The sequence below is a fragment of the Scardinius erythrophthalmus genome (genome assembly GCF_964197995.2).
Source record: "Scardinius erythrophthalmus genome assembly, chromosome: 12".
Lineage (NCBI taxonomy): Eukaryota > Metazoa > Chordata > Actinopteri > Cypriniformes > Leuciscidae > Scardinius > Scardinius erythrophthalmus.
This window is the reverse complement of record NC_138232.1, coordinates 16018655-16044782: the sequence shown is the minus strand read 5'-3', so window position 1 is coordinate 16044782 and position 26128 is coordinate 16018655. Positions and strand designations below refer to the sequence as shown.

The 26128-nt window shown below is 39.7% G+C and overlaps 1 protein-coding gene across 1 annotated transcript in view; it reads right to left on the bottom strand.

The window, feature by feature from the left end:
- The window catches only part of adcyap1r1b (adenylate cyclase activating polypeptide 1b (pituitary) receptor type I), a gene marked incomplete at both ends in the record, with an annotated part of 29544 nt that extends 13060 nt beyond the window's left edge, over window positions 1–16484 (bottom strand). The window contains 2 exons of the mRNA XM_081381014.1: window positions 8893–8989; window positions 16425–16484. Coding sequence (XP_081237140.1) covers window positions 8893–8989; window positions 16425–16484 — 157 coding nt within the window. The remainder of the gene's footprint in view (window positions 1–8892; window positions 8990–16424) is intronic.
- Window positions 16485–26128: the final 9644 nt, after the last annotated feature.

Here is a 26128-nt window from a genome sequence, read left to right as displayed (position 1 = left end):
CATACAAACCACTGACAGTTGCAAATAGTCTTGTGTATTGTGTGCTTTCTGTATTTATTTGCTCTATGTACATCTCAGCACTCCGTTCAACTTATAGCCTAAAACTGTGGGCAGCTCTAGTTACATATTAACGCATGAGTCCATTCCCTAAGGACAGCTCCTTGTCAAATCAAAATGTCAGTATCTCATTACTGTCTGTGATTGTGACTGCCCAAAGGATTATGATCAATGCCACATGCAGACAGCACTGGAGGGGTGTCAGAATCAGTTCTGGAAGAGCTCTGAGCTTATGATCTTCCACCCATTTCCTGCGAACCGACGTCATAGTGTCTTAAATTCTTCAGCTTATAGTCTGACAGCATTAGGTTTAATTCTTTCACCCATTTATTTCAGATCACTTGTGAAATACCTAATCTAAACAGAAACTCATTATAAAACTTATTTAAAACGTTTCTTATTATAGCTATGAATAACTGCAAGTATTCTATATTTAAATGACTAAAATGTCTCGGTTACGTATGGCAACCCACGTTCCCTGAAAGAGGGAACGGAGACGTTCGTTCGAGGGATCTGAGAGAAATGGGATCTTCGCAGAGAGACCAATCTATTTAGAGAGAAACTAGACGAGCCAATGCATATTGGTATGCGATAATTGTGCCAGCTGCTTCTATCACGCAGTGCAGGTATATAATGAGCAGAAGGTGCAACGCATCTTTGGTTTTTAGGAGCAGCGATGTACAACATGGCGACGGGACGAACGTCTTCGTTCCCTCTTTCAGGGAACGTGGGTTACCATACGTAACCAAGACATTCCCTTTCATGTCGGTCACTCCAATGTTCATCGGAGGGATCCGACAGAAATGGGATCTCTATCAACATGCCATGTTGTTGGCCCTTCCAGTGCCCTGCATAAGCCTCACTTCTCTCCCTTTATTAGGGGCAGAAGCTTATGCGGGGAGTCCTGGCCACTGATGTTCCGCAAGACCCACTCAGTGATAACATTGGATAACACTCGGGAAGAACACCACTCAACGAATAGGTTCCACTTCAATGCATAGAGGCACCTTGTAGAGGAGGCTCTAGCAGAAGTGATGGTGTCTACCACGCCTGGGGTAGGTCACCTAGAACCTCCACGTCCAGTCAGGGATCATACATGGAGTTTCCAGAGGTCTGGATGTGGGTGCCATAGGGTGCCCCTTCTCTGAGAAAGCAGGTCCTTCCTCAGAGGAATGGGCCAGGGAGGGACTGTCGCGAGAAGTACTAGTTCTGGGAACCAGGTCCGGTTGGGCCAATAGGGGGCCACTAAAAAGGACCTGCTCCTCATCCTCCCTGACTTTGCACAATGTCTGTGCAAGAAGGCTCACTGGGGGAAACCCATACTTGCGTAGGCCCCGGGGCCAGCTGTGTGCCAGTGCATCTGTGCCGAGGGTTCCGTCGGTCAGGGAGAAGAACAACTGGCAATGTGATGTGTCTAGGGAGGCACAAAGATCTACCTGTGCGGCCCCAAAGCGCCTCCACTCTCCCAGAAGTGTAAGCTGTCATGAGAGCTCGTCGGCTGCATGATTGAGCTCGTCAGGGATGTGAATGGCACGAAGTGACCTCAGATGCTTCTGACTCCATAGGAGGAGATGGTGGGCGAGTTGTCACATGCGACGGGAGTGCAGACCACCTTGTGATGTAACGGTCGCAGTGCTCTCCATACGGACCAGTACATGCTTGTCTCGAAGCGGCACCTTGAAGCGGTTGAGATCAAGACGTACTGCAAGAAACTCGAGGCAATTGATATGCCAATGCAGCTGAGAGCTTGTGGGAGCTTGTGCAGGGCCCGATTCAAAACTTGCAGGTCCAAGATTGGCCGTAACCCATCGCCTTTCTTGGGTACAATAAAGTAGGGGCTGTAGAACCCTGACTTCATATGGGCTGGAGGGTCCAGGTCGATCGCGTTCTTCACCGGTCAGACTTCGATCTCTGTCCGTAAGACAGGAGCACCAGTAGCCATCACTGTGGTGAACCGAATGCACCTGAACTTGGGAGGGCGCCGGGCGAACTGAATCCCATAGCTGAGTCTGATGGTGCGGATGAGCCAGCGGGTTGATCTGGGGAGCACTAGCCAGGCTCCGAGAGACCATACTAGCGGGACCTACGGAACCACAGACGTATCGCGGAGGGGAAAGGAGGTGGAGGACAGGGACCCGACCCGAGGTCTGTGTGTGCGGTGCAACACTTACCTGGCTCCACGGGTGGACAGAGGATGCGTGGGAAGGCTTGACTGCGTTCTCGAACCGCATGCTGCTGTCCGCTGGCGATTGCAGAAGGGGATTAGAGTGGCGAGGTTTCGTAATGGCGCACACTGTTGACCTCGCCTTCTTGTGAAGAGGGGAACGAGAGTGACGAGGCATAGCGTCATGCACTGTCATTCTCACCCTGTTGCCAAGAGGGGAACGAGAGCTGCGAGGCATAGCATCGCAAGCTGCCATTCTGATCCTCTTGGGGAGACGGGAACGAGAGTGGCGAGGCATGGTGGTGCACACTGTCGTCCCCACCCTCGTGGCACCCAGAGATTTCAGAAACTGCTCTTTATTGAAGGTGTGGGTACCGCTGGCTGAGCCGCCAGAGGAGGGAAAAAATTGTTAAATTCTGCACCCGGCCCTCCTCCGGGGAAAGAGCAGCTTCATCCCGGTCCGGGTTGCCCGTTTCAGAGGTGATTTTTCAATGACCGCTCGGCGGCTGAGACGAAGGGTGTCGTTTCCCTGCGAGGCTCAACATCACAGTAGAGCTGGCTGTGACGGAGTCCCTCTTTTTTTTTTTTTTTCAGGGGAATGACGCCCTTGGCGACGAGGAGACTGAAAGGCAGTCCACAAGTGTTTTTGAAGCACAAAGGGGCAAGCTCTTGATTGCCTCAGCCTGCTTCTGAACTGCGGAGAACTGCTGGGCCCAGTCCTCGGCAGTGTCGCTGAAAAGGCCACCTTGTGAGATGCGAGCATCGAGAAGGCACACTTGGTGATATCTCGCACCTCTGCAAGGTTTACACTGCATGAAAAGACTCAAATCCGGCAAAATACGGGCATGGTAAACTCCTGTGTAATTTGATGTTTGCCGGATGTATGCGGGAAAAAGCGGATCAGAGTAACATGGAACAGTATATTTCCAGATAAACCCGGAAACCTCACATATGCGGACATATACAGGAATCCGTGAAATTTCACGGACATATACAGCTGAAACACTGCTGGGTGTGAGAGGACTGACAACTGTTAGGTGTGAAGACCTTTCATATGTTAATGACTGACACTAAAGGTGCTGGCTGTTCTCAGAGGGAGGGGTGGCCAGGGAGGACTTCAGGGTTGAGAATTATCTCTGGATTACTATAGGCTAAAGCTTTTTGTACAGAAAAATAAATAAATTCTTAAGGACCTGAAACACAAAACCGACGTCAAAGAACTAGCAATGACTAAAGCCGACTCTAGGGTTGGCTCACGTCGCCTGTGTCAGGGCCTTGCACTGCATGAAAAAAAGTCTCTTAATCAAATATTTTTTATAAAAACAGGACAAAATAAACACCCAGTCTGAACATATACGTTCACAAAAACATCTGAATATTTAATGAAATTAACAAAGGAATTTAATTAGTGCTGGGAAAAAATTAATCGCATCCAAAATAAAAGTTTGTGTTTGCATAATATATGTGTGTGTACTGTGTATAATTATTCTGTAAATACACACATATGCATGTATTTATTTAAGAAATATCTGCATGTATATACTGTATATACATTTATACACAATTTATATTATATATAAATATAAATAATTTAATAAAATAAAAAAAATAAAAATCTTAAATATATACATGCATATGTGTGTATTTATATATACAAAATAATTATATACAGTACACGCACATATATTATGCAAACACAAACTTTTATTTTGGATGCGATTAATCGCGATTAATTTTTTTCCCAGCAATAAATTTAATGGAACAAATAAAGAAAAATGAACCAAACATTTCAGAATATCTCAAATTTTATTGTGAAGTTTTACAAATTGCAGACAACAACAATTGTCACCTTTTTTACAATTGGCTTTTAGCTTGCTTAGTTGGGGAAATTGAATTTAATGTTCAACAATATTATTGATCTGCCTGCGTTGACACTATTATATGAGATCTGAGCTGAGCTGGACGATGACATCACGGTTTTCTCCAAAGTGGCTATATATATCCACATTTAAATTTATTTATTTATTTATTTATACAACAAAATGAATCACCACTGAACTGACTTAAGCTGGACTGTGAAGCTATTTTCTTCTGGAAACAAACTGTCTTGCATTACTTTCCTGTTATCTCTGTAAAGCTACTTTGAAACAATCTGTATTGTAAAAAGCACTGTATAAATAAAGGTGACTTGATATTTATTAAAAAGGTAGAAGGAACCTGAGCTTTTCTACTCCACTGAAGTGAAGACCGAGGTCACTACAGTTAAAATCTCTTGCTGATTTAATCCACCTTTAAACTATTAATGTCTATGAACAAATAGCCTATGTATTTTTATGTTTGTGTGCCTCAGCGTTTCTGAGTGAACACCGCTGGTTTACTCACTATTTTAAAGTGTACTGTCGATCACGTGATATGACGTCATGACGTGCAGCTGACGTTACCTGAAAAATCTGTCCAAGATGGCTACCCTCTTGAGCGACGTGTATCAAGAATGAAACAACTGTAAGTAAACCAAAACACTTCAAAACTACTTTGCTTGTTGTAATATTGTAAGAATATCATATTACACGTGATATTTGACTTAGACGAGGCTATTTTTAAGTTGCAAGCGCGGTGCCGCGGGCGCGATTGCCGTCAGTCCGCCTGCTAGTTACAGATAATATCCTGTGTACTGTTAATGTCGTGGCAGGGCAATAATGTTAACGTTAGTCAATAACTCTTTTCAGCAAGCGATAGTCCTTCTGTTTTTGAGTGTGTTGCTGCTGTTTGTGTTAAGCGCCCTGCTCTGGCAAGTTCAATGTGATGTTATCTACATGCTGATGCACCCAAATGAGCTAGTGGCTAACGTTAGCAGTTACGTTAACTTTTACTCAAACAAAGTTAAGGTTATGGACATAATAGTTACCGAATGAACTATGCAAGTTTTTATTAAACCCTTTACAAACGTCTTTTCATTATAGGTTTAAGTGGAAGGAGTGCAGTGAGCATCCCCAAAATCAAGGTGACTCAAATGTTAATTTAGTCTGTAACTATTTTTCACCATTTCTTTTATTTGGAGCCTAATTCATTAGCATCAATCAAACGTCTCTTAAAAATTAAATCTCTTGCTGTCTGTTTTTGTGTGCATGTGCAGACCTACATTGTCACCAGAGAGCAACTTTATCGGTAAGTTACATTCACTTGAAATTCTGTATCATTAATTTGTCATTAAAGAGGTTGATTGCATAATTTGACTGGTTTCATATTGATTGTTTTATCTGTGCAGGTGAAGGACTTCTTGGGGAAATGGCCGGCTCTTCGGATTGAATCACAGGTAAAACAGACTCACTTCTCTTTTCTGCCACTCTTCACACATATTTCACTGCCAAATTTTTAATATGTATCACATTCAAATGGAACAGCAAATGCCACTATTCACTGTGTGTAAGAACTATCACTTTGCATGTGACCATGTTGCTCAACAATGTATTTTAACGGAACATGTTGCATCACAAATGTGTTTTCTGTTGCAAATCGAGTATTAGTCTTTTTATATAATTATTTTTGTTTGTTTTTGTAGCTTTGTGCTGAGTTCCAACGCATCACAAACGTCAAAATACGGAACCAGTTCTATGCTGTGCTTGACCAACACACACCTGCACTGGTGGCCTTGTATAGGCAGAAGGCGGCACGAACCGGTAAGATATCAGAGGCGCTGAGTGACATCTTAAAGACTTATGAACTGATATGTTTTGTCTCTTATGTTTACTGTGATGGCCAACTTATTCAAACTGAAAATTCACTTTTGAGGTTCTTGCAGATTGTGAATCCATTTAAACGCTTTTTAATTTCAAACTTTACAGGAACCCGTAAAGCGCCTCCATAATTCAGAGAACAACCCACACAAATACGATCCACAAACCGGGTAAGACTGCGTATTGTATACTGTAAATGTTAGTTTAATCTACCACTATATGGATTTGAAATACTAAAACTGAATTTCATTAATGATGCCTGCAACTTTTTCCCCCAGAATAAATTCATCACATAACCTGGCTGTGACCACTTATCTCTTCAAAGAATTAAGGACAACTTTTACAGACGTTGACCCTGAATGTGCAAAAGGTAATCTTAAAGATGTTGTAATCATTTTAATGTCCTCTGTTTTACTTAGTTTTATTGGCATTACATTTATTTATGATTTATTTAACAGGTTGCAAGACGTATTTTGAGACTTTGTGGAGGAAGTATTCTTTGGCTCAGCCTGAAAAGGCCAAGAAAAGAAACACTATGAAGAACACTGCAAAGAACCGTCAAAGAAAGAGACGGGTAAGTTAAGAAACTGGTTAAGCAGTTGTTGTTTTTTTCTTCTTCAGAATGTAACTGTCCTCCTCTCTGTGTTTTAGTGGTTAAATTACTGTCATGTTTTGCAGTTGCTGGAGACCATGTCCAGTGTTGTACAAACCCAACACATAAAGGGAACTGTGGAAGACTGCAACAATAGAACTGATGTCTGATGAAGATGCTATTGTTGATGGAAGGCCAGTGTGGATGCTGAGGTCTCCACCAAACAGAACCACAGAGTTATCTGCTCTCTGCCAGGTACTACAAACCAGACTAGAGGCTGACCCACGCTACGTCACACCACCAGTGCATCATGGCAGTTTGAAAAAAATAATATTTACATATATACACTTTAATTTCTATATTTATTTATTGATTTTAAATTGTTTTATATTGTATACTTTGTATATTTGTTCCTTTTTGATGTGCATGTTGCTGATCTCCACGTTTTGTATTTTATTCCTTTACACCTTTGTTAACATTTCTTTTTCCCCATTCATTTTAATGTATGTTTATAATGTTCATGTTATATTTGTTTTTGTTCCTTTAAATTTTCATCCCCTCAAATATTTTTGTTCCCCCATTCCTTTTTAATGCTTGTTTATAATGCTCTTTGTAATGTTTTATTTACCTTAATAAAAATGTCAGACTTTCTCATTGTTCTTTGTGTGTGTTTTTAAAATTATATTTGAATGTATTAAAATTGGGGTAAGGGGGGTTTAGTGTATACTGAGCAATATCTGCATAGCTGGCCTATAACCAATCAAATCACTGTGCGAAAAGGCCTAGGGTGGGTTATGTTCTAAAAGTAACCAATCAAATCACTTTCCTGGGTTTTCAATGTATCCTGTCCTCCAATAGTGGTCTGGGTAATGGGAGTGGTTTTAAAAGAAAAGGACCAATAGGGGGGAAGGCCAAAAGGTGCACAAAGGTGTGAAAATGTTCTCTTGAAAAAACCTTTGAGGGATTACTTGCCATGGCAACAAATGGCTGTAGCACGGGAGTATACGTCCACAACATACATCCGATTTGGTATCATTTCGGATGTATACGGATATATACAGACCCATGGAATTTGAGCTATCCGGCCAGTATACTCCCGGATTCTTCCGAATTCCAGCAGTGTATACAGGAGTATACTGGTCCGGATACACCTCTTTTCATGCAGTGTTAGCCAGGGGGTGCTTCTGGACCACCAGGGTGGACATCGTCTGGCCGAGGGCCAACGCTTTGACTTAATCTCAGTCAAGAGGTGGCCACCAGAAGAAGAACTAGATTGGGGGGAATAGGCAAAGGGACTCCACCTCGTGTGAGGTACTCGAGTCTCAACCGTGCATCTAGAGCGCCGCACGACGCGCTGGGTTGCCGTGACAACCCGCACACCAGCAGCTCGACGGCACAGGTCACGTTAAACGCTCAAGCCCTTGCGAGAAAGGGAAGATGAACAACGTGCTGACGTGGTCATGTTCTCCTGAGAGAACATGAACCACCCACAAATGCAGTTTCAGCATGCTTAAGCCCAGGCATGTGAGACAGTGATGGTGGCTGTCACATGAGGACTGGGAACGACCGCATCCAGAAACATACGAGTGGAATGCTCTTTCAGGAAATTCTCTCTAGTGTTGAAGCGCACAGAGGAATGTCTGCGGCCAACAGCGGGAAATAGTGCAATCCGCTGAGACGCTCAACCGAACCGCCACACTCAGAGCTGTGAAAACAGCTGTTTTTTTGTTTTTGTTTTAGGTGATCCTGCCTGTAGCGCACCGTGACACGCAACACAAAGGTAGGGCTTCTTCCAAAAAGAACACTCGAAAAGTTTTCTCTTCTTTAGAGGTAAGACTGCTGGAACAGAACATGAATCAGCTTGGCTCTGAAGCGAAATGTAAATATGCGTTGCACCTTCTGCTCATTGTATCCACACACTGTGTGATAGAAGCAGCTGGCGCAATTATCACATAGTTTCTCTGCGAAGATCCCATTTCAGTCGGATCCCTCCGATGAACGTTGGAGTGACGGACGTGAAAGGGAACAGCAGTTTCAGGTATATCTATTGTTTCCATTTACAGCTAAACACTAATTAAATAGCTTTGCACTGCATATAACAGAAACATGCGACATTTATGTGTGGCTCTTAAATTGGACAATGTGTGGATCGAAATAGTATGCATACATAGTCTGACAAATAATAAGTACCACCTCCACATAACCAAAGCACACACAGACTCACATATTTGTTTGTTTTACGATCATGGTGAGGATTGTTGGTGACAGGGTGAGTTCCTAGCACAGATTTGTCTCTAGCCTGAACTAGTCCTAAGTAAAAGCATATACACAGACTGTACACTTACCTAATTCAGGTTCACTGCTGGGGTCATCCATGGCCATCCTTTCCATGCACTTCTGTTTCTCTAACTGAATGACACAGTCTGGATGCATGCAGTAGATCTGAAAGATGTTTCAAACACAAGTGAAATGTGAGTAAGTGAGTAAGTAAAATGTAAGACACAGTAGCTGTTCAGTGCATACATTTTAATGGTCCCATAAGTACTTATTCAAAAAAGTACCTTCTCGGAGAATCTAATTTCAGATGTAGCTTTACAGTATGGTTCCCTTCTCATGGGGACTTGCCGAGATTGTTGTGATTGTGAGTCCGAAAAATGTATGAGTTTGCTTATAGAACGCGGTTTGTTACTCTCATAAATAACTGAACTGTGTGAGAACATAAAGGTTGGCACTCAAATACAGGACTGACAACTGTATTCTGCTGCTGCACTGTTTAGGCTCTTCGAGAGCATAAATGTATCATTTGTAGCAAGGCTGCTAGAGATGATCTACATCCTAAACAGTCCCAGTGTTATTCAAAAACTGTTAAATGCACATTTAAATGATCATTTTGCCTGGCAATTGCTCACTTTCCCTTGTCAAATGAACAGATAAAGCTTAAGGATTCTGACAGTGTTGGATTGTAGTTTGATGAGCTCTAAAATAGACTTGACAGCCATGTATACAGAGGCATTTCGACAATATTACACCTCTATTATGTCGTGAGAGAGTTGTGACTTAGAAACTTGTAACACTTACAACAATGATATTTTATAACACAATCACAGACATGGCATTATGTTTATTTGTATTTATAATTTTAAGCATTTTTCATTTTTATGCAGTGGCACAAATATTACAATAAAAAATAGGAAAATAAAAATATAAATGTCTTTAAAATATTATCAAGATGAAAAATACTTATTGATTATTTTTTAATAAAGGTATTTTAATCAAATAATAATTCATTAGTAATGATTAGTATTAGTAGAATTAGTATTCATTAGTTTAAATTTTTCTGAATTTTTCCACAGAGCACACTTGTGGGCCCCTGACTCTCTGTAAAGCAACATTTCATCCGCCAGGAGTTCTTAACTGACTGAGTACAAGGTTACAAAATAAACAATGAGAGCACAGTGAGACTTTCAATGAACAATTAATAAATTCAATAAAATTATTCCATTCTAAATTACCATATGTTTAAACATGCTTCAAATTCACGACAATAAACATCATTCTCTAAGAGTTAAATGCATTTATGAGACATCATTCATTATAAACATAGTTCAAGTTTTAGATCTTTTAGAAGAGCTCAGAGGGAAAATAAATACATTAATTGCAAAGCTTTGAATATAAGTATTAATATCCCATTGTTGCTGCAATGTTTTCTCACAAATCCTTTAAATTTGTGTAAAAAACTAAAATCAAAAAAAGTATATATGTATACTGTATATACATAACCTGCTGCCCACTCCTAGCAGTTCTTGAATATTGCTTATCTTAAAATTAAACAGTTTTCAAATAGACACAATAGTGTACACGCCCACACACAGCACACAAGACATGAAATATCTTTAGCCCATGGTCAAATTAAATTCTGAACCAATCCAAACGTGTGTTCCTTCGTATCTCTCCCACTCAGTGTAAGCTTTAAGAAATCTCTCCTTCCTGCATCATGTATCTACCAGGCCATTCATCTTATATTTTTGTAGAAAAACAAAATTGAGTAATGTTCCACAGGCTACATAGTTTTCTTCTCACAGGAGGTAGTGTTCTCCATCCAGTTGAACAGTTGCAACATATACAAATTAATTTTGACTATATACTGTCAGTTAGAGTGCATCTTTCTCACACACGTATCCAAACTTTGCTGATGGATATGTGCGCAGCGTTGTTTGTTGTTGTCAACTAGGGTTACAGTTGTGTGTTTACACTGCACAATCACTTTCGCTTGAATCCAAATTAAACCATCACCACTGTCATCCCTTACATGTGTTTTGTTGAACTAGTGATGCCATCATCAGCTAAAATGCATGTGCAGGTTCCTTTAACTTCCTGAACAAGCTCACACCCGAGTCCGAGCTACTTTCACATTCACGTGAATCACACCACATTTCCAGTGCAACTGAACTCAGACCACCTCCTACAGGTAGTCTCGCGTTCTTTACCCCAGTGCACTCCTGGGTCTGCATGACAGCTTTCACATTACCAATTTTTCATGCGAACCATGCCCTGTTTTAAACTAAACTGCCAGTGTGAAAGCACCCTGAATATTGTTTATACATAATGACATTTTTCATCATGCATGCATGACCCCTTTTTTTTCTCAAAGAGATTTTTGTATTTATGAAAAACTGCAACAGATCCCCATGTAAAAAAAAAAAAAAAAATCCTTCATCAGCAACTGCCTAAAATACACAATTTAACAGAATATGAAATCAAGTTATTGGATATTATAAATGTCTCAGGTTACGACTGTAACCCTAGTTCCCTGAGAAGGGAACGAGACGCTGCGTCGATGACGCTTTGGGAACGCCCCTGCATGATTGTGCCTGAAGCACTGTCAACTAGTCCAATGGCGAGAGTCACGGGCGGGTGACGTCACGTCCAGGAAAGGATAAAAGCACATCCGGTCTGACCGGCGTTAGCTTCGATTTAGCCGAAGCAAGTCGATCACAGGAAAACAGGGAGTATGACAAAGTGACGCAGCGTCTCGTTCCCTTCTCAGGGAACTAGGGTTACAGTCGTAACCTGAGACATTCCCTTTTGAGGGAACTCGTGTTGTGTCGATGACGCTTTGTGAACGAGAATGCCCGAACGGCATATGAACCAGAGCCTGTCTGTGTGAAAACTGAGAGCACAACTAAGACAAGAGCACCAGTGAACCTGGGGTAACACCCAGGTCAAAGTTGTAAAACCTTACGAATGTGAGCAGAGAGGACCTGTCACAGTGTCTGTTTGTGTATCACTGGTGTCCACTAGAGGTCCTCGTCTCCACTGTGTCATCCCATTCATGAACTGCATTCCCCACAATCCTTGTCAGTAACAATCATTGTTCATTGCACTCAGCTGTTCCCTGTCATCATTGTACCCAGCTGTTCCCTGTTATTCATTGTTAGTTCTTGTTATATATACCCTGCCTGTCTAGTGTTTGTCACGGATTCCTTGTCTTATATCACGCCACTTCCGTTCCCTGTATTTCCTGTTTGTGTTCTTGTTTCTTGGATTGGTTATTTGGATTTTGACCCCTGCCTGGACTGGATACGATTTTGGATTTGCCCAATAAATACATTACTGCACTTGGATCTTCCCTTTTCCCTTTCCTTTTTGTGTGGATCGTGACAGGACCAGCCTGCCGCATACCACATCCTGCAGGGATCCTGCCTTATATAATAAGGCTTCTAAGCCACCATACACCTGTCCTGGTTTACAAGCAGTTTTGAACTTGAGTTTCTTGACTGCACGGTTCAACTGTGATCTAGTATAGGACGCAACCCCCCATAATTTTTTGGTACAATAAAGTAATGGCTGTAAAAACCCAATTATCTGTCGGGTGAATACACCTGCTCTATAGCTACGTTCACTAACAGCGTTTTCTCTTCTTGCTCCATTACCAGAGCCTGCTCGGGATGCACTAACGTGAGCAACACCCCGTTGTAGTGTGGTGGACGAGAACCGAACTGGATTCTGTAGCCTTACACTATGATCTGCAGGACACACTGAGATATATTTGGCAGATTCTTCCATTCTGTCAGATAGTCTACTAAGGATACCAGCCTCTCGAGACTGGCCTCTGGTGTAATTGGAACAGCCACTTCGGTGACCTGAAGCATACTGGCAGGAAACAACCAAACTGACTGTTTTTGAACCCCCCTCAGAGGGTGCGATTTTGACGCAGCATCGTGGTGACACTGAGCCATGTGCTCGCTGGAGACCGCTGTGCCCCGAGGCACCAAGGGTGGCAGGGTTGGCAGAACGCCCCCCTGGGGGCACCAAGGTGGGGCGGGTGAGGTGTACACCGCTCCACTTCGGTCGGGGCTGCCCTCAGAAGTCTGACACCAGTGGCATTAGGACCTTTCTTTGTCCGAAGCCTTTTTCGCAGGAACAATGGCCCTCAGATCCATCTTCTGCTTCAAAGGCTTCGGTTGAGAATGCCATCCCGGTCCCCAATCTTTCTGAGGGGGAGCACAGGAAACGACACTCTGTCCTGTACAAGGAGTTTGTTAATGGCTAGGGCTGCTCCGCCCAGCAGCCCCCCATTTACACCTTACCCACCAGCACCATAGTAGTTCTAACTGGCCTGGAGGGTAATGCCGAGCCTTAAGGGGAGCCTTAAGCCGTGACAGGACTGATAGCTCGCAAGCGACTGTTCTGCCGTTGGCATCGGCCCATACCCAAGCTCTTTCAGCCCCCTTTATTAAACATACTGTATATTTTGAGAACTGAAAAAAACGAGCTGAAAGGGTTTGATCCAGGATCTTGAATTGTATTAGTGGATATCGGGAAAAACTGGAAGGCCCTGACATGGAAGTTATAAACTCTAAAAACTACTTGTACGCAGGGGATTGAGATGGCGAATCTTCAAATCCCTTAATTCGATGCTCAGCACATCCATCTCCTCGGAGGTGGACAGCTGCAGCACCGTATTATACCATTTAATTCCAACTTATAAAAAAAAAAAAAAAAAAAAAAATATATATATATATATATATATATATATATATATATATATATATGCATTGCCTCAGCCACTCGATTCTTATTGCATAGTCTTTTTTTTTTTTTTTTTTTTTTTTAAGTAAACAGTAGGCTAGCGGGGGAAAACTCCCGATAGTGCACACATATACACGTCAGGGATTTTTATGAATGAGCACAGCCCGCCCCCTTATTTTCATTTTAATATAGAGCTACATGACTTTTCTTCTAACATGCTCTTCATAGATGAGGGTAGTGAGTTTTTATTCCCCTGCATCGATGCTCAGCACCTCTACCTCCTCAGGGATAGACTGCTGAAACACCGGGCTCTCTACTAGGGCTTTCGATCCCAGAGAGAAGGCAGAGAAAAGGCGGAGCCCGTCTCTAACTCCTCCGCGAGATCCATTTGCGAACCCCACAATAGCAGTTTCCGTGCTGCCTCAGCAACAATGGGCCAGTACTGCGAGGAACGCAAGCCTGAACACCCTTCTCAAAGAGTGACAGGCGGGAAAGGAGCGTGCAAAGCGATAATAACTCGCAATGCCCTCGAGCGCTGACATCATGCTTCGTTCCAAACAAACAACACATAAATCTTGTGTATCCCCACCCGCAGACAGACCGGATATGCTTTCATCCTTTCCTGGTCATGACATCACCCGCCCATGACGCTCACTCTCGCCATTGGACTAGTTGACACAAGTGTTTCAGACGCAATCATGCAGTGGCGTTCCCATAGTGACATCGACGCAGCGCGAGTTCCTTCGAAAGGGAACTAATCACTGTTGAAACCCTCCCTATTACTGCTGATTTAAACCCCTGAGATTGTAGTTAGTGTGATAACTGGTCTCAGAGCACCATGCTCCTTGTGTGTTGCCTTGAAAACATGAGCAAAATTTAATAAACTTGAGCACCTGCATTAATATTCATGAGGACTGTGTAAGTTCTCACCCTGGCTGCAACACAGAGCTGATTTCCATCATAAAGAGACTACATAATTCACTCCTACATCATGACAGCAACATAAAAAAAATCACTCACACACAAAAAGCAAATCCTTAGAACTAGTTTATTCCCAGTATGTTTCTTTCTTTCTTTTTTCCTCCTGCTCTTTTTGCTGTCAATCTATTTTTTTTTTTTTTTTTTTTTGTCCCCCCTATCCTTCACTAAAATGATGAACACATTCATTTATGGAACTGAAATGTGTTTTTGATTTGGCAGTGACTTTTTTTGGAAGGTGTGAAATAAACTTATTTTTCTGTGTGTGTGTGTTCTTCAGTATGGCTAACACTGCCTGGGAATGTCACATAGCATTTACACTCCGTTAAAAGACAAACAAACAAACAATAAATAAATAAAATATTTACTGTAGTTTATAGTTGTATTTATAGTTGTTTCTGCATATTAAGGGATAGAAGTTGATAGGTGGTTTTTTAACATGTCGTTTTATGCTGAAAACATATAGAGGGAAATAGGAGAAAAGTGGAGATACTCAATGCAAGTTGTATTTGTTTTTCTCCTATAACAATAATCCCATACATTGTATCACTTCAGTAATCCCCAGATTAACTGGAATTGGAAGGACTGTATTGTGGGATTAGTTTAGTCTGTAGGGAAACTCTTTTCTTTTAAACTTAGATTACCATGAGTATTAACACAAACAAGGGAATCAAAATCAAACCTAAACCATCTAAATCTGTATTTTAGAATTTTGTGGGATAAAAAATGATATGCATGGGGGTAAGTGTTATTAATTCGTAGCCTATACCACTTATATATAAAATACTTTATATATGAATTTTTAATGGCCTAGATTTTGCTATATATAGGCAAAATCATATTCATATTAATGACTTGGATACTATATCCCCATTGTGCATAGTTTCTTATATTTTTAGTAATTTCAATGTGTTGTATATGGTATTGCGCTGCACCTACTTGCTCAATTGTCATTTATAACATTTTCTATTTGTCTTAACACATTTGTTAATGATAATGAAGGTAAATTTTGCCTTTAGTTTTTTAATGTTTTTGACTTTCTTTCATAAAAAGTCACTGGCAAATATTTTTAAGCAGGTTTCGTCAACAGAAGTAACATTTTTTATCCTGTAATGGTCATATTTAAAACTGCAAACTGAGACAGAACAGGAGTATAACCTTTTGTAAATGTTCCATTGCAATGCCACTGCCAGTTTGTAGTGTTAACATAAAGTGAAATAAAACAGCATGGCCTTTGTTGCTTGAAGTACTCACTGTACCATAACTGTTTTGGCTCTTGGACAGTTTACATTTGGCCTGTCTGGTGCCAATGATTATTGGATGCCAGGAAGCATCTAAGTGCCAGTGTGTATGTGACGTAAATTGCCCTTGGACGTTTGTTTCTACTCAGCTGGAGGCACAGACAGTAGACCAAAGAGAGAATGGTTCTTCATGTAAACCAAGATGGCACTTCTCCCCTCAGTTACAAGAGGATACCATGTGTATGAAACAAGCAGTCATCCAGGAAACAATAAAGGCAGCTAGATTTGACAGATTGCATGTGGATTATTTACAGAAAGCAATAACAAGAGAAAGAGGATGAAAAAGGATGTGCAGGGATCACTTTTTCTCCCCCCAGACCCCACCCTGCTATAAATTTCTCTCACGCTCAGTCTCTCTCTTCCTCCTTCTCCCACACAATCTCTATTCTGCTCTTCAGAATATTTCTTCTCTGAAGCCTTGTATATCTCTTAGGCTAGTCAGTCTTTATTTTACAATTAGGAATGTTTTGTTCTTTTCAATTCCATCATGTTTACTTTCATGCAATTCAGATCTATTAATTGAATGGATCTGCCTTGTTTATGTACAAAATATGCACATAGCTTACCAAAGGGATAAGGATGAGTGCTAAAAACAGGTGCTGACATTTTCTCACTGTGGAAGCCATTTTGTCTGGAGCACTGATGCTATTATATCCGCCGATCAGCAGCAGCAGAGGGGGACAACTAAGAGCTGGATGGTAAACAGGTTCACTGGAAAACTGTTGCAGTTCTTCAAATCATCATCAGATCTGAAAAAAAAAAGGTTTTAGATGCAAGTGAGAATTTAGTTTCTGCTTAATCCAGTTGAGGCGTTCATTCAAATTGTGACAAAATGTCAAACATCAAGAGCTCTGTAACCTTGCGGGGACCTCACTTTTCCTCACTAGTGAAAGTGAGTTCAGGCTCTGCTAACCAAGACACGGGTGAAGAAATGCTATCAAGCTAAAAAAGTAAGAGCAGCTTCGGGTGTTTCTTCGACAACAGAAATTGTCCCAGGGACTAACAGATTTCAATTTGAAGGAAATTAAAATTGTCTAAGAAACGTTTTTCATGCCATTTAGTCTCATTTATCTTCAAATGCTATTTATACAGTATTAGAAAATAACTATTTTAAATGCTATTGTTTTACACTACCTGTATTTTCAGACACAAAATTTCAAAAGGTCATGATAATCCATCATAATAGTAATACATAAAAACAATGATAATGCTCAAGTAAAACAATTCTACAAAATTTCACTATTTACGTTAATATCCATTTACAAAAAAATAAAACTGTACTTCAATTGTATAATTTCAATCACAATCAACAGTTTTGCAAATAATAATTACCAAATTACAAAGGAGACAAAAGTATTTGTGTGCAAACGCTGCCTAAAAAGTCATTGCCTAATTGAGCATCAAAACAACAAGTCACCTGCCTAAGCTTTTAGATGCAGCCTTTGTATTATATAAATTCACACTAAATCCCCACCTTGTGAAATAGTTATGTTTTCTCATGAGATTGGGTTGGTTTCAACAACTAGTCTATAGATATATTACACCATACTTGCGACCAACTACACTGACCGCATACAGTATATATGCGGACTGTGGAGCGGAAAAGATAAGGGCATGTGATTGTTGTTAAGTTGTTTATCCAAAAGGCCTGTATCATAAAGTACAGCCTTATGACGCAGCTCAGACAACTACACGGTATTGCTTAAAGATAATTGCTTATTCAATTCTGTTCAGCACAGCACCAAACACATGAAGGTAGGAGGAGGGAAGGAGCTGTAAGAGAGGCATTGGTACACTCAGATGGGAGAATGAAAGAGATAAAGAGAGCATAAGTGTGATGGATGGATGGATACGTATAACTGAATGGAGGGCTAGAGGAAGATAGGGAGGAACAGCTGCTCTGGAAACTGCTCTTGCTGTAATTAGTGGGTATAATGAAGCTGACTGGCTGAGAACTCCCCCAGCGATGCCTCAAGATCACACTGAGACATTCTAGACTGGGAGGTTTGCAAAAACAAACATGCACGCATGCACAAAAAAGTGACATTTATAGTACGTTTACGATAACAGAACAACTTATTATGCTCGCAAAAAAAGAAAAACTTGGGTTTTCTTACCCCATTCATTCAGTTAAGTTATAACAAAAATCCAACTTATTGTCAAAACATCCAAAGAAATATAGGTGGGGTAAAAAATGTAGTTTTACAATAAATGTCATCTAGGAATGTGTGTATGTGAAAGTGTATGTCTGTGCTTGTGTTTCCACTGCCTTTTAAGTGTGACTATGGGACTCAGTGGGTGATAGTATGGCAGTATTTGCACATGTGTGTGAGTGTCAACATTCCAGAATGTGTGTTCAAGCTATCAGAGGCCACAGAAAGGCTATGTCTAAACTCTATCCCTTTGCACACTCCCGAGGGCACATTTACCACAGCAATCCTTCTCCACAAAAGGGCATGCCTTCACAATTAGATACAATTAATTTTACTGACTGTCAGGACAACATAATGAGAGGTGGGCCTCCTCAGTATATACTGTATATATGCAGTTGCAGTGCAATTTTTTTCTTTTTGCCGAAATATTATTGTGTTGCTGTTTAGAGGTCAAACACTGCTACTGACAGCTTGACTAGCTGAAGGACATACTTCAGGGACAGGTGGCACTTCATAGCCTAGAGTTTGTAACAGATTTAGCACCATGCCTCAAGCATTTTTTCCTGGCTTTCAGGTCTATGACATCCAGTGCAGTTTAACTCAGTTCTGGGCCAAAATGTGATTTATTTTCACATACCATTGCAGAAGTAAAGACAATTGGTTTTGTATGTGTTAATAATCTTGACATATCTGATTTGAAATTATTTTGAATACATTGAATGAATGCATCACATCATTGGATACAATACCATGCAAAAATAAAATGGGGTTGGTTTTATTTATATACTTTAATTTATTATTATTTATATGAAAGAGCTCTCTTATGTTAACAAAGGCTGAATGTATGTGATCAAAAATACATTAAAACAGTAATATTGTGAAATATCATTTCAATTTAAAAGAACTGTTTTCTATTTGAATGTTATTTGTTTTCAGCATCATTACTCCAGTCTTCAGTGTCACATGATCCTTAAAAAAAAAAATTCTAATATTCTGATTCGTTGCTCAAAAAACATTTATTATTATTATCAACGTTACTATTATCAACATTATTAACAATGCTGTTTAATAATTATGTAGAAACTGTGATACATTCATTTCAGAATTTTTCCATGAATATAGATTTTTTTTTTCTTTATTTGACATTTTAAATATTTTGTAACAATACAAAAGTATCCTGTCACTTTTGGCCAAATGCATAAGTGAAGATGTGAATATCTATCTATTTATCTATCTATCTATCTATCTATCTATCTATCTATCTATCTATCTATCTATCTATCTATCTATCTATCTATCTATCTATCTATCTATCTATCTATCTATCTATCTATCTATCTATCTATCTATCTATCTATCTATCTATCTATCTATCTATCTATCTATCTATCTATCTATCTATCTATCTATCTATCTATATATACACACACACACAATGAGTACAGAATTATTGTGCTAAATATCACTCCAGTGTAAACAAAAACAAGTCAATCCAGCTCTCCCCAAGCACCTGTGGCCAGTGGTCCAGCGGTCCAGCTATTACCACACTCCAAATGACTTTGCAGAGGTAATAAGGCATGTCAGTCTGACCAGCTGACAACCCTGGTTTTTAACTCCCCACAATAATATCTATCAAACGCACCCACAGCGCAAAGCCACCACAATGTTGCAATGTTCCAATATTGCTGTATAGCTGTATTAGATCTGCCCTGCTCCACTTGCTAGTGGTCATTGGAAGCTAAAATAATTTGTCACCCTATACCACTCACAATATGTCCAGACTGGTCATTCGGTTTACAAGGTAAAGATTTAGTGTGTGGAAAGAAAGAAAGAAAGAAAGAAAGAAAGAAAGAAAGAAAGAAAGAAAGAAAGAAAGAAAGAAAGAAAGAAAGAAAGAAAGAAAGAAAGAAAGAAAGAAAGAAAGAAAGAAAGAAAGAAAGAAAGAAAGAAAGAAAGAAAGAAAGAAAGAAAGAAAGAAAGAAAGGGGATATGCAGTGGATATATTCATTTTCATCCATGGATTAAATCTGTCGCACATGTATAAGATGGATCTCTGGCCTCGTTTCTGCACTGAATATTCCTCATAAATCTTATTAGAGTGTGTTAATGCCACATTAGGCTGACCAATCGGGAACTAAGACACTAAAGTCTGCGCAGCTATATTTAGATTGTCAATTGTTGTTTGAAAAGGAACCATTAGCATATTTCTTTCTTTAAAACATTGAGCGAATACATGGCATAAATCAGGAATTAGGGAATTTTGATTTTCTCTTTCTTCCTTTATCCTTTTTTCTCAGTACTAATCAGAAGGGATTGCATGGGGTGACTTCAATTACTGTGCCATGAGCCCCCAGGTAACAGAGTGATTTGTTATTATCAAAGCAGCACTGTAGTGTAAGTGTGTATGTGCACAAATCATTTAAACAGAGTGTCAGCTGCTGACAACAGCTGAAGAATTTATGCCCAATGTCAAAAAATGTTGAACACACAGAAAAAAGTGAGCAACAAAGCCTGTCACAAAGTAGAGTGAACTAAATGTGTGTGTGGGCATGTACATGCCCAATTCTGCTTGTGTGTGGCTGCATATGAGATGCACACACTGCAATACACACTAATGGCAAATCAGCAGAGACTAATCAGTACTGGTGTCTGACGCTGGATTTTGCAGGGTTGATTCAGTGACCTGACCTCATCCACACATGCATTTTCATATTTACATATGTTTGTTCAGAATGTACATACTTTTTTGAGCTGCACATTTTTATGATGAACATGCACAAAGAAGCACTGATTAAAAAAAAAAAAAATGAATGCATGCAGAGTAGTAATAGGCCTTTTTTTTAATTTCAGTGCCGAAAATATAGACCAATCTTTTATGTAGTATAAAACTGATGCCGTAATCGATTAAAATTTCAATTTGTCTTAAATGTCACATTGACTGCAGCTCAGAAAGGCCCGCTATGCTAATATCCTGCCTCTTTTTGGGACGGGTTGAACTGGATTCTCAATATCAAACACATATAAACATGTTCATCTTCAATTCTTATATCATTAGAGGTGAGTGGTTCTAACTGAACATATGTGGTGTCATTTTTAATGGTGAGCTAGCAGACGCGCACAGAACTACACCGAGTGTAAAATTGTAAAATAGTTCATTTGCACATACACATGCAAAGTAATAACTTTTGGGGTTCTGCTTCAGAAGACATCCAAGACAAACAAGACAGGAAATGAATCCCGATGTAACAGTTACAGAGGCTCAGTGGATATTTTATACTGTCTAACACAAACAGGGAGAGGAAAGAGGAAGGGAGGAGAGAGACTAATCTCCTATTCACTCCTCCAGTCAATTAAAGGTTTTTTATGATGAGTTAATTAAAAATACAGATCAACACGTAATAATAACATTATTTTAACTGTGATAAGGGCTTAAAAAACAGCAAAAAAGTTGATTTAAAGGTGGTGTCCATGCATGTGTAAAAGTTGACTTCACACAATGGAAAATTTATTCTGACACAAAAAATATAACGTATAAAATAATAATAATAATAAAATATAAGAATAATTAATAATAATAAGGTGGAAGATGATTAAGGGAAAATATATTTTAACATATTTAGCCTAAATATAGCTTAATTTTAAAACAGGGAATAAGCATATGTTTAGATATTTTACTGGAAAAAAATGCAAAAAGTTTTTTTTTTTTTTTTTTTTGCAATGAGTAGGCAATATAAATTAAAAAAGTGTTGTAGGCCTGTAATAACAATTTCTGCAATATCTGCATTAGGCAACATGAGATGGACCCAAACGAATATGCCTACATACATTACGCTATAAATTGGTACCATTTTATGGCATATTCATCGCACTGTAGTTTGGGTGTGGCGTGGGTATAGTAAGGCTTCCACATTTACAATTCATGTAGAATGAATGTAATCAAAGTCTTGGAAGGCACTGACTAAAATGCGGCAATAACGTGAAAAAGAAATCATCACAATACGGTGGACAATTCTGAGTTGAACGGTATATTAAAATCATTCATTTAAGTTGTGATTGTGATATTCAAGCTCTCTTACTAACGTGTTTAAATAACAACATGTGCAGCAGCTCTAAGACAGTCATGTGTCCTTAAACGGTGCTATGTTGGGAGCTGATTTTTATTTTTCTTGTTGTGCTTTCAACGCTTTTCCTCCTTCATCATAAGGAATGCACATTGCACTAAAACGGTAAATCTTATTAACAATTCGTGCAAACCGCAGAACTCCCAGCTGGCTATACTTGAAACATACACTAAACCGCAGACCGCCTTCAAACCACTCTCCAACCAACCCCATTAAATAGCATTTCGACCACCAATTCCATAGTAAAATGCATAATATAAAAACTGACATTTGAAATAGCTGTATTTCCTCCATAATTCTTCCATTCGAGAGCTATTGATCCGTGTAGACTACATTCCATTTCATTGGCCAGACAACTAGAAAAGGAATGAAATGCATTTCAATAGAAAATGTAGCCTACTATACGGACACTGCAGGAATGGATAGCAGGCTATACAATGAATCATGAACCTTACCGTTCCAGTAGGCAGTAGGTCTAGCAAAAGGACGTACCGCGATGCAGAATGCAGTGTCTCGCGCTGTCAGTTACAGGCGTTCTAACTGCTGAGGCGCGCGTTGGTGCACAAACATTCCCAGACGCCCCGAAAAACTTCTGCGGACAAGTAGTATCTCTCTCTGTTTCTCGCGCTCTCTCTCGCTCTCTCTCTAGCATAAACGAGGGAACAGTTGCCCCTCTAACAGACGTCTAATTATGCAACGAATGAAAAAGAAAGCGCATGCATAGAAAAGTCAAGGTTTGAAGTAAGGGATGTTGTCTGGATATACTCGCTGTATTGTGTTGTAACACTGCCGAGCGGTTATCCGCGCAGACTCACAATGATCCCTGATATGCGCTGCGCATTTTGATGAACCCCCTCAAACACCCCAACTCTCTCTCTCTCTCTCTCTCTCTCTCTCTCTCTCTCTCTCTCTCTCTCTCTCTCTCTCTCTCTCTCTCGTGTTTTAAGGCTGTCCACGTAGTCCACGTATACCGTCGTCAAAAACGAGGTCAAATGTGTGAGTATATCTTGATTTTTTTTTTTTTTTTTTTTTTTTTTACACGCACATACATATAGGTGTAGCCAGGCTATATAGTTCAATAGTTCAGTATATATAGTTCAACAAGTCAGAAGATGAGAACAGTTCGAAGACTTGAACACGTTCGCGTGAGGAGGTAACCATAGCAACCATCGCGGGATTCGCGGCTGAACGCTTTCTTTTGCATCGGGCGGTGTTGACCTAACGTTCTGTAATTATTTATCAGTTGTTTATCAGTAAAATTACAAATAGCCTATATTACCAAAGGTTTAGTGTGGAGTATTTTTTTTAAATGTTGTAATTTAATATTTTGTTAAAAATAACAATACCGCATTAACCTTTGTTCTGTGCACACTGAGGATTTCACTATTCAGCTCATGCTTGACCCATATCCGGAGACAGCTGCGCTTGCAGTGGGCACAGCTCCTCCAGAAAACGCCTCAGGACCCTGGACAGCGGCCGGCGAAACATTACATCGATCATGTTACGTCACCCACAACGTCGGAGGAACTGGTTAATAAAATTCCCAAAATTTTAACAAAGTACAGTATTATGTTGCAAGTTACTGTCCAAGACTTCCGGATTCGGCGCAAACAAGATTCAGCTAACACACACACACACACACACACACACACACGCACACACACACACACACACACACACACACACACACACACACACACACACACACACACACACACACACACACACGGCATGTTTTATATAAACGTATTTAAAATAATGTAAAGATCAAACTTAAAAATAGTATAGGGTTCATAAAAAAAAACGCAGATTTGAAATATAAATAGTCTAGTAGCCTAAACTAAACGTCTTCAACTAAAAATTCCTTAGGGCTAGTAAATTCAAAGTTACCAAAAAGATTCAAACAGATTGTAGTTTGTAACTTAAACACCTTTTTCTATCTATCTATCTATCTATCTATCTATCTATCTATCTATCTATCTATCTATCTATCTATCTATCTATCTATCTATCTATCTATCTATCTATCTATCTATCTATCTATCTATCTATCTATCTATCTATCTATCTATCTATCTATCTATCTATCTATCTATCTATATATATATAGATAAATCAAGGTTACAAATAAACTTCTTTTAGTTTATGGTGGAGTTTGATGTAAGTGAATATAAATGCAATCTGAGTGAGATTTTTACAGTGCAATCAGCATCTGGAAGTCTACATTTAAATAATCAGATTTACTTTAAGAAGGAAAGAGTGGCAGTGGGACACAAAAATGACAGTAGAAAGACAACAATAATAATAATAATAATAAATAAAAAAAAACTCAACTGGAAAGACTGGTAAAGCTTTTTGCACTTGGATTTGACACCATTCTCTAGCCTATGTATCCACCTCTATTTTTCATGAGTGTCCCCTTCTGTCTTGTCCTCCTACACAGCCAACTAGTGATGAGTCAATCTCCTGCAGTTGCTTTAGTACATATATGAGACAAAAGTGAAGTCAAAGCACATAGCAAAAAAGAAATGGACTCCTCAGTGCAGATAAAGCTCTTCTCTGCCTCTCAGAGTGACACAGGGATGCCCGGTCTGCTCTGAGAGGGCAAATGTCTGAACAGGACCAACAACACAGCCGCCAATTCCTGGGAAGCTGTCTCTGCCTCTTAAGAGTGACATTGCCGCTCATTTTGGATAGTGCAACATTTTCTGTCAACCTCTAACATCTTATATTGTTAATCTTAATTGATCAACATTAGCCATTAGCCAGCATGCCTCATTAAGTGCCCTAATCTAAAATAGTTTTTGCTAAAATTAGCTCCAGTATCATATTTTCTCCCCTCAAAACATGACACAAGTCAATGTAAAAAGTAAGAACCTGTAAAAAGTGATAACCGGTAATTGTTCATTCTTAAGGAGCAACTTTATCTGATCTAACCATTTTAGTTATTTTTATTGGTGTAACCAATAACCATTCTTTTAGCATTTATTTAATTATTTATCTAAGTTTTTAACGTGATCAGGCCTGACAGTGTATTTTATTGAACTACCATTGATGTTATTCATCACTTGTGTATTTATTTTATTATTATTATTAATTGCCTACTACCTGTATGTAACATTTTTACACCTTATCAGGTCCATGCTGCAAAAATCTTAACATTGGTTACCATTAGTTAGCAGTGCCTTTTAATGTGACATTTCATAACTTACATTTTTCAAGAATATTCTCAATCCTCAGCTATTTACATGTATGCGTGTTTGCTCCTTTTATGCTCACCTTAAATTTCTTCAATTGTATATTTGTTCCTTTGCTCTCTCTCTCTCTCTCTCTCTCTCTCTCTCTCTCTCTCTCTCTCTCTCTCTCTCTCTCTCCCTTCACTCAATGTTTCTCATAATCAGCTGCGTGGATGCTTTCTGAAAATTCATATCTGCAATGTGGATGTCTCTCTATGATGCCTCATTGAAAGGTGTGAAATATTATGATACCATGCGTGGTTACCACGGTAACAGGCATTTTGGATTTGAAGAAGCAACGATAGCTGAGGAGTGTGGGAAAAGGAGAGGGGCTGGCTGAGAGACAAGCAGTGTGTGTGTGTGAATGCGAGTGTGTGAAATCTTTGAGTGTTTGAAAGCAATGGCAGTAATCAAAAGAAGTATTTTGCCTTCATGACCCTAAAAAGAACGAGAGGTCCTCTAGATGATAACACATTATGTTCCATTACTGAACTTCATGGCTGTTCTTTTAGTGTGTGATGCTCTCATGCAGCAGCTGTTTGAGCAGAAGTCTCTTCTAGTTTGATCGCTGGTGGCAAGAGTTCATTCAAGCCCTGTTTCTTGGCCCTTAAACAGCCTTTGATTCCTCCAGTAAGGCCCCTCAGGCTTTGAAGTTCACTCAAGATCCAAATGGATTTGAAGTGGACACTTCTTCAGCAGGGCAATCTCTGGCAGTGGCCAAATGGCCTCTGTCTTATTGGTACTTTGTATCTCTTTCCCT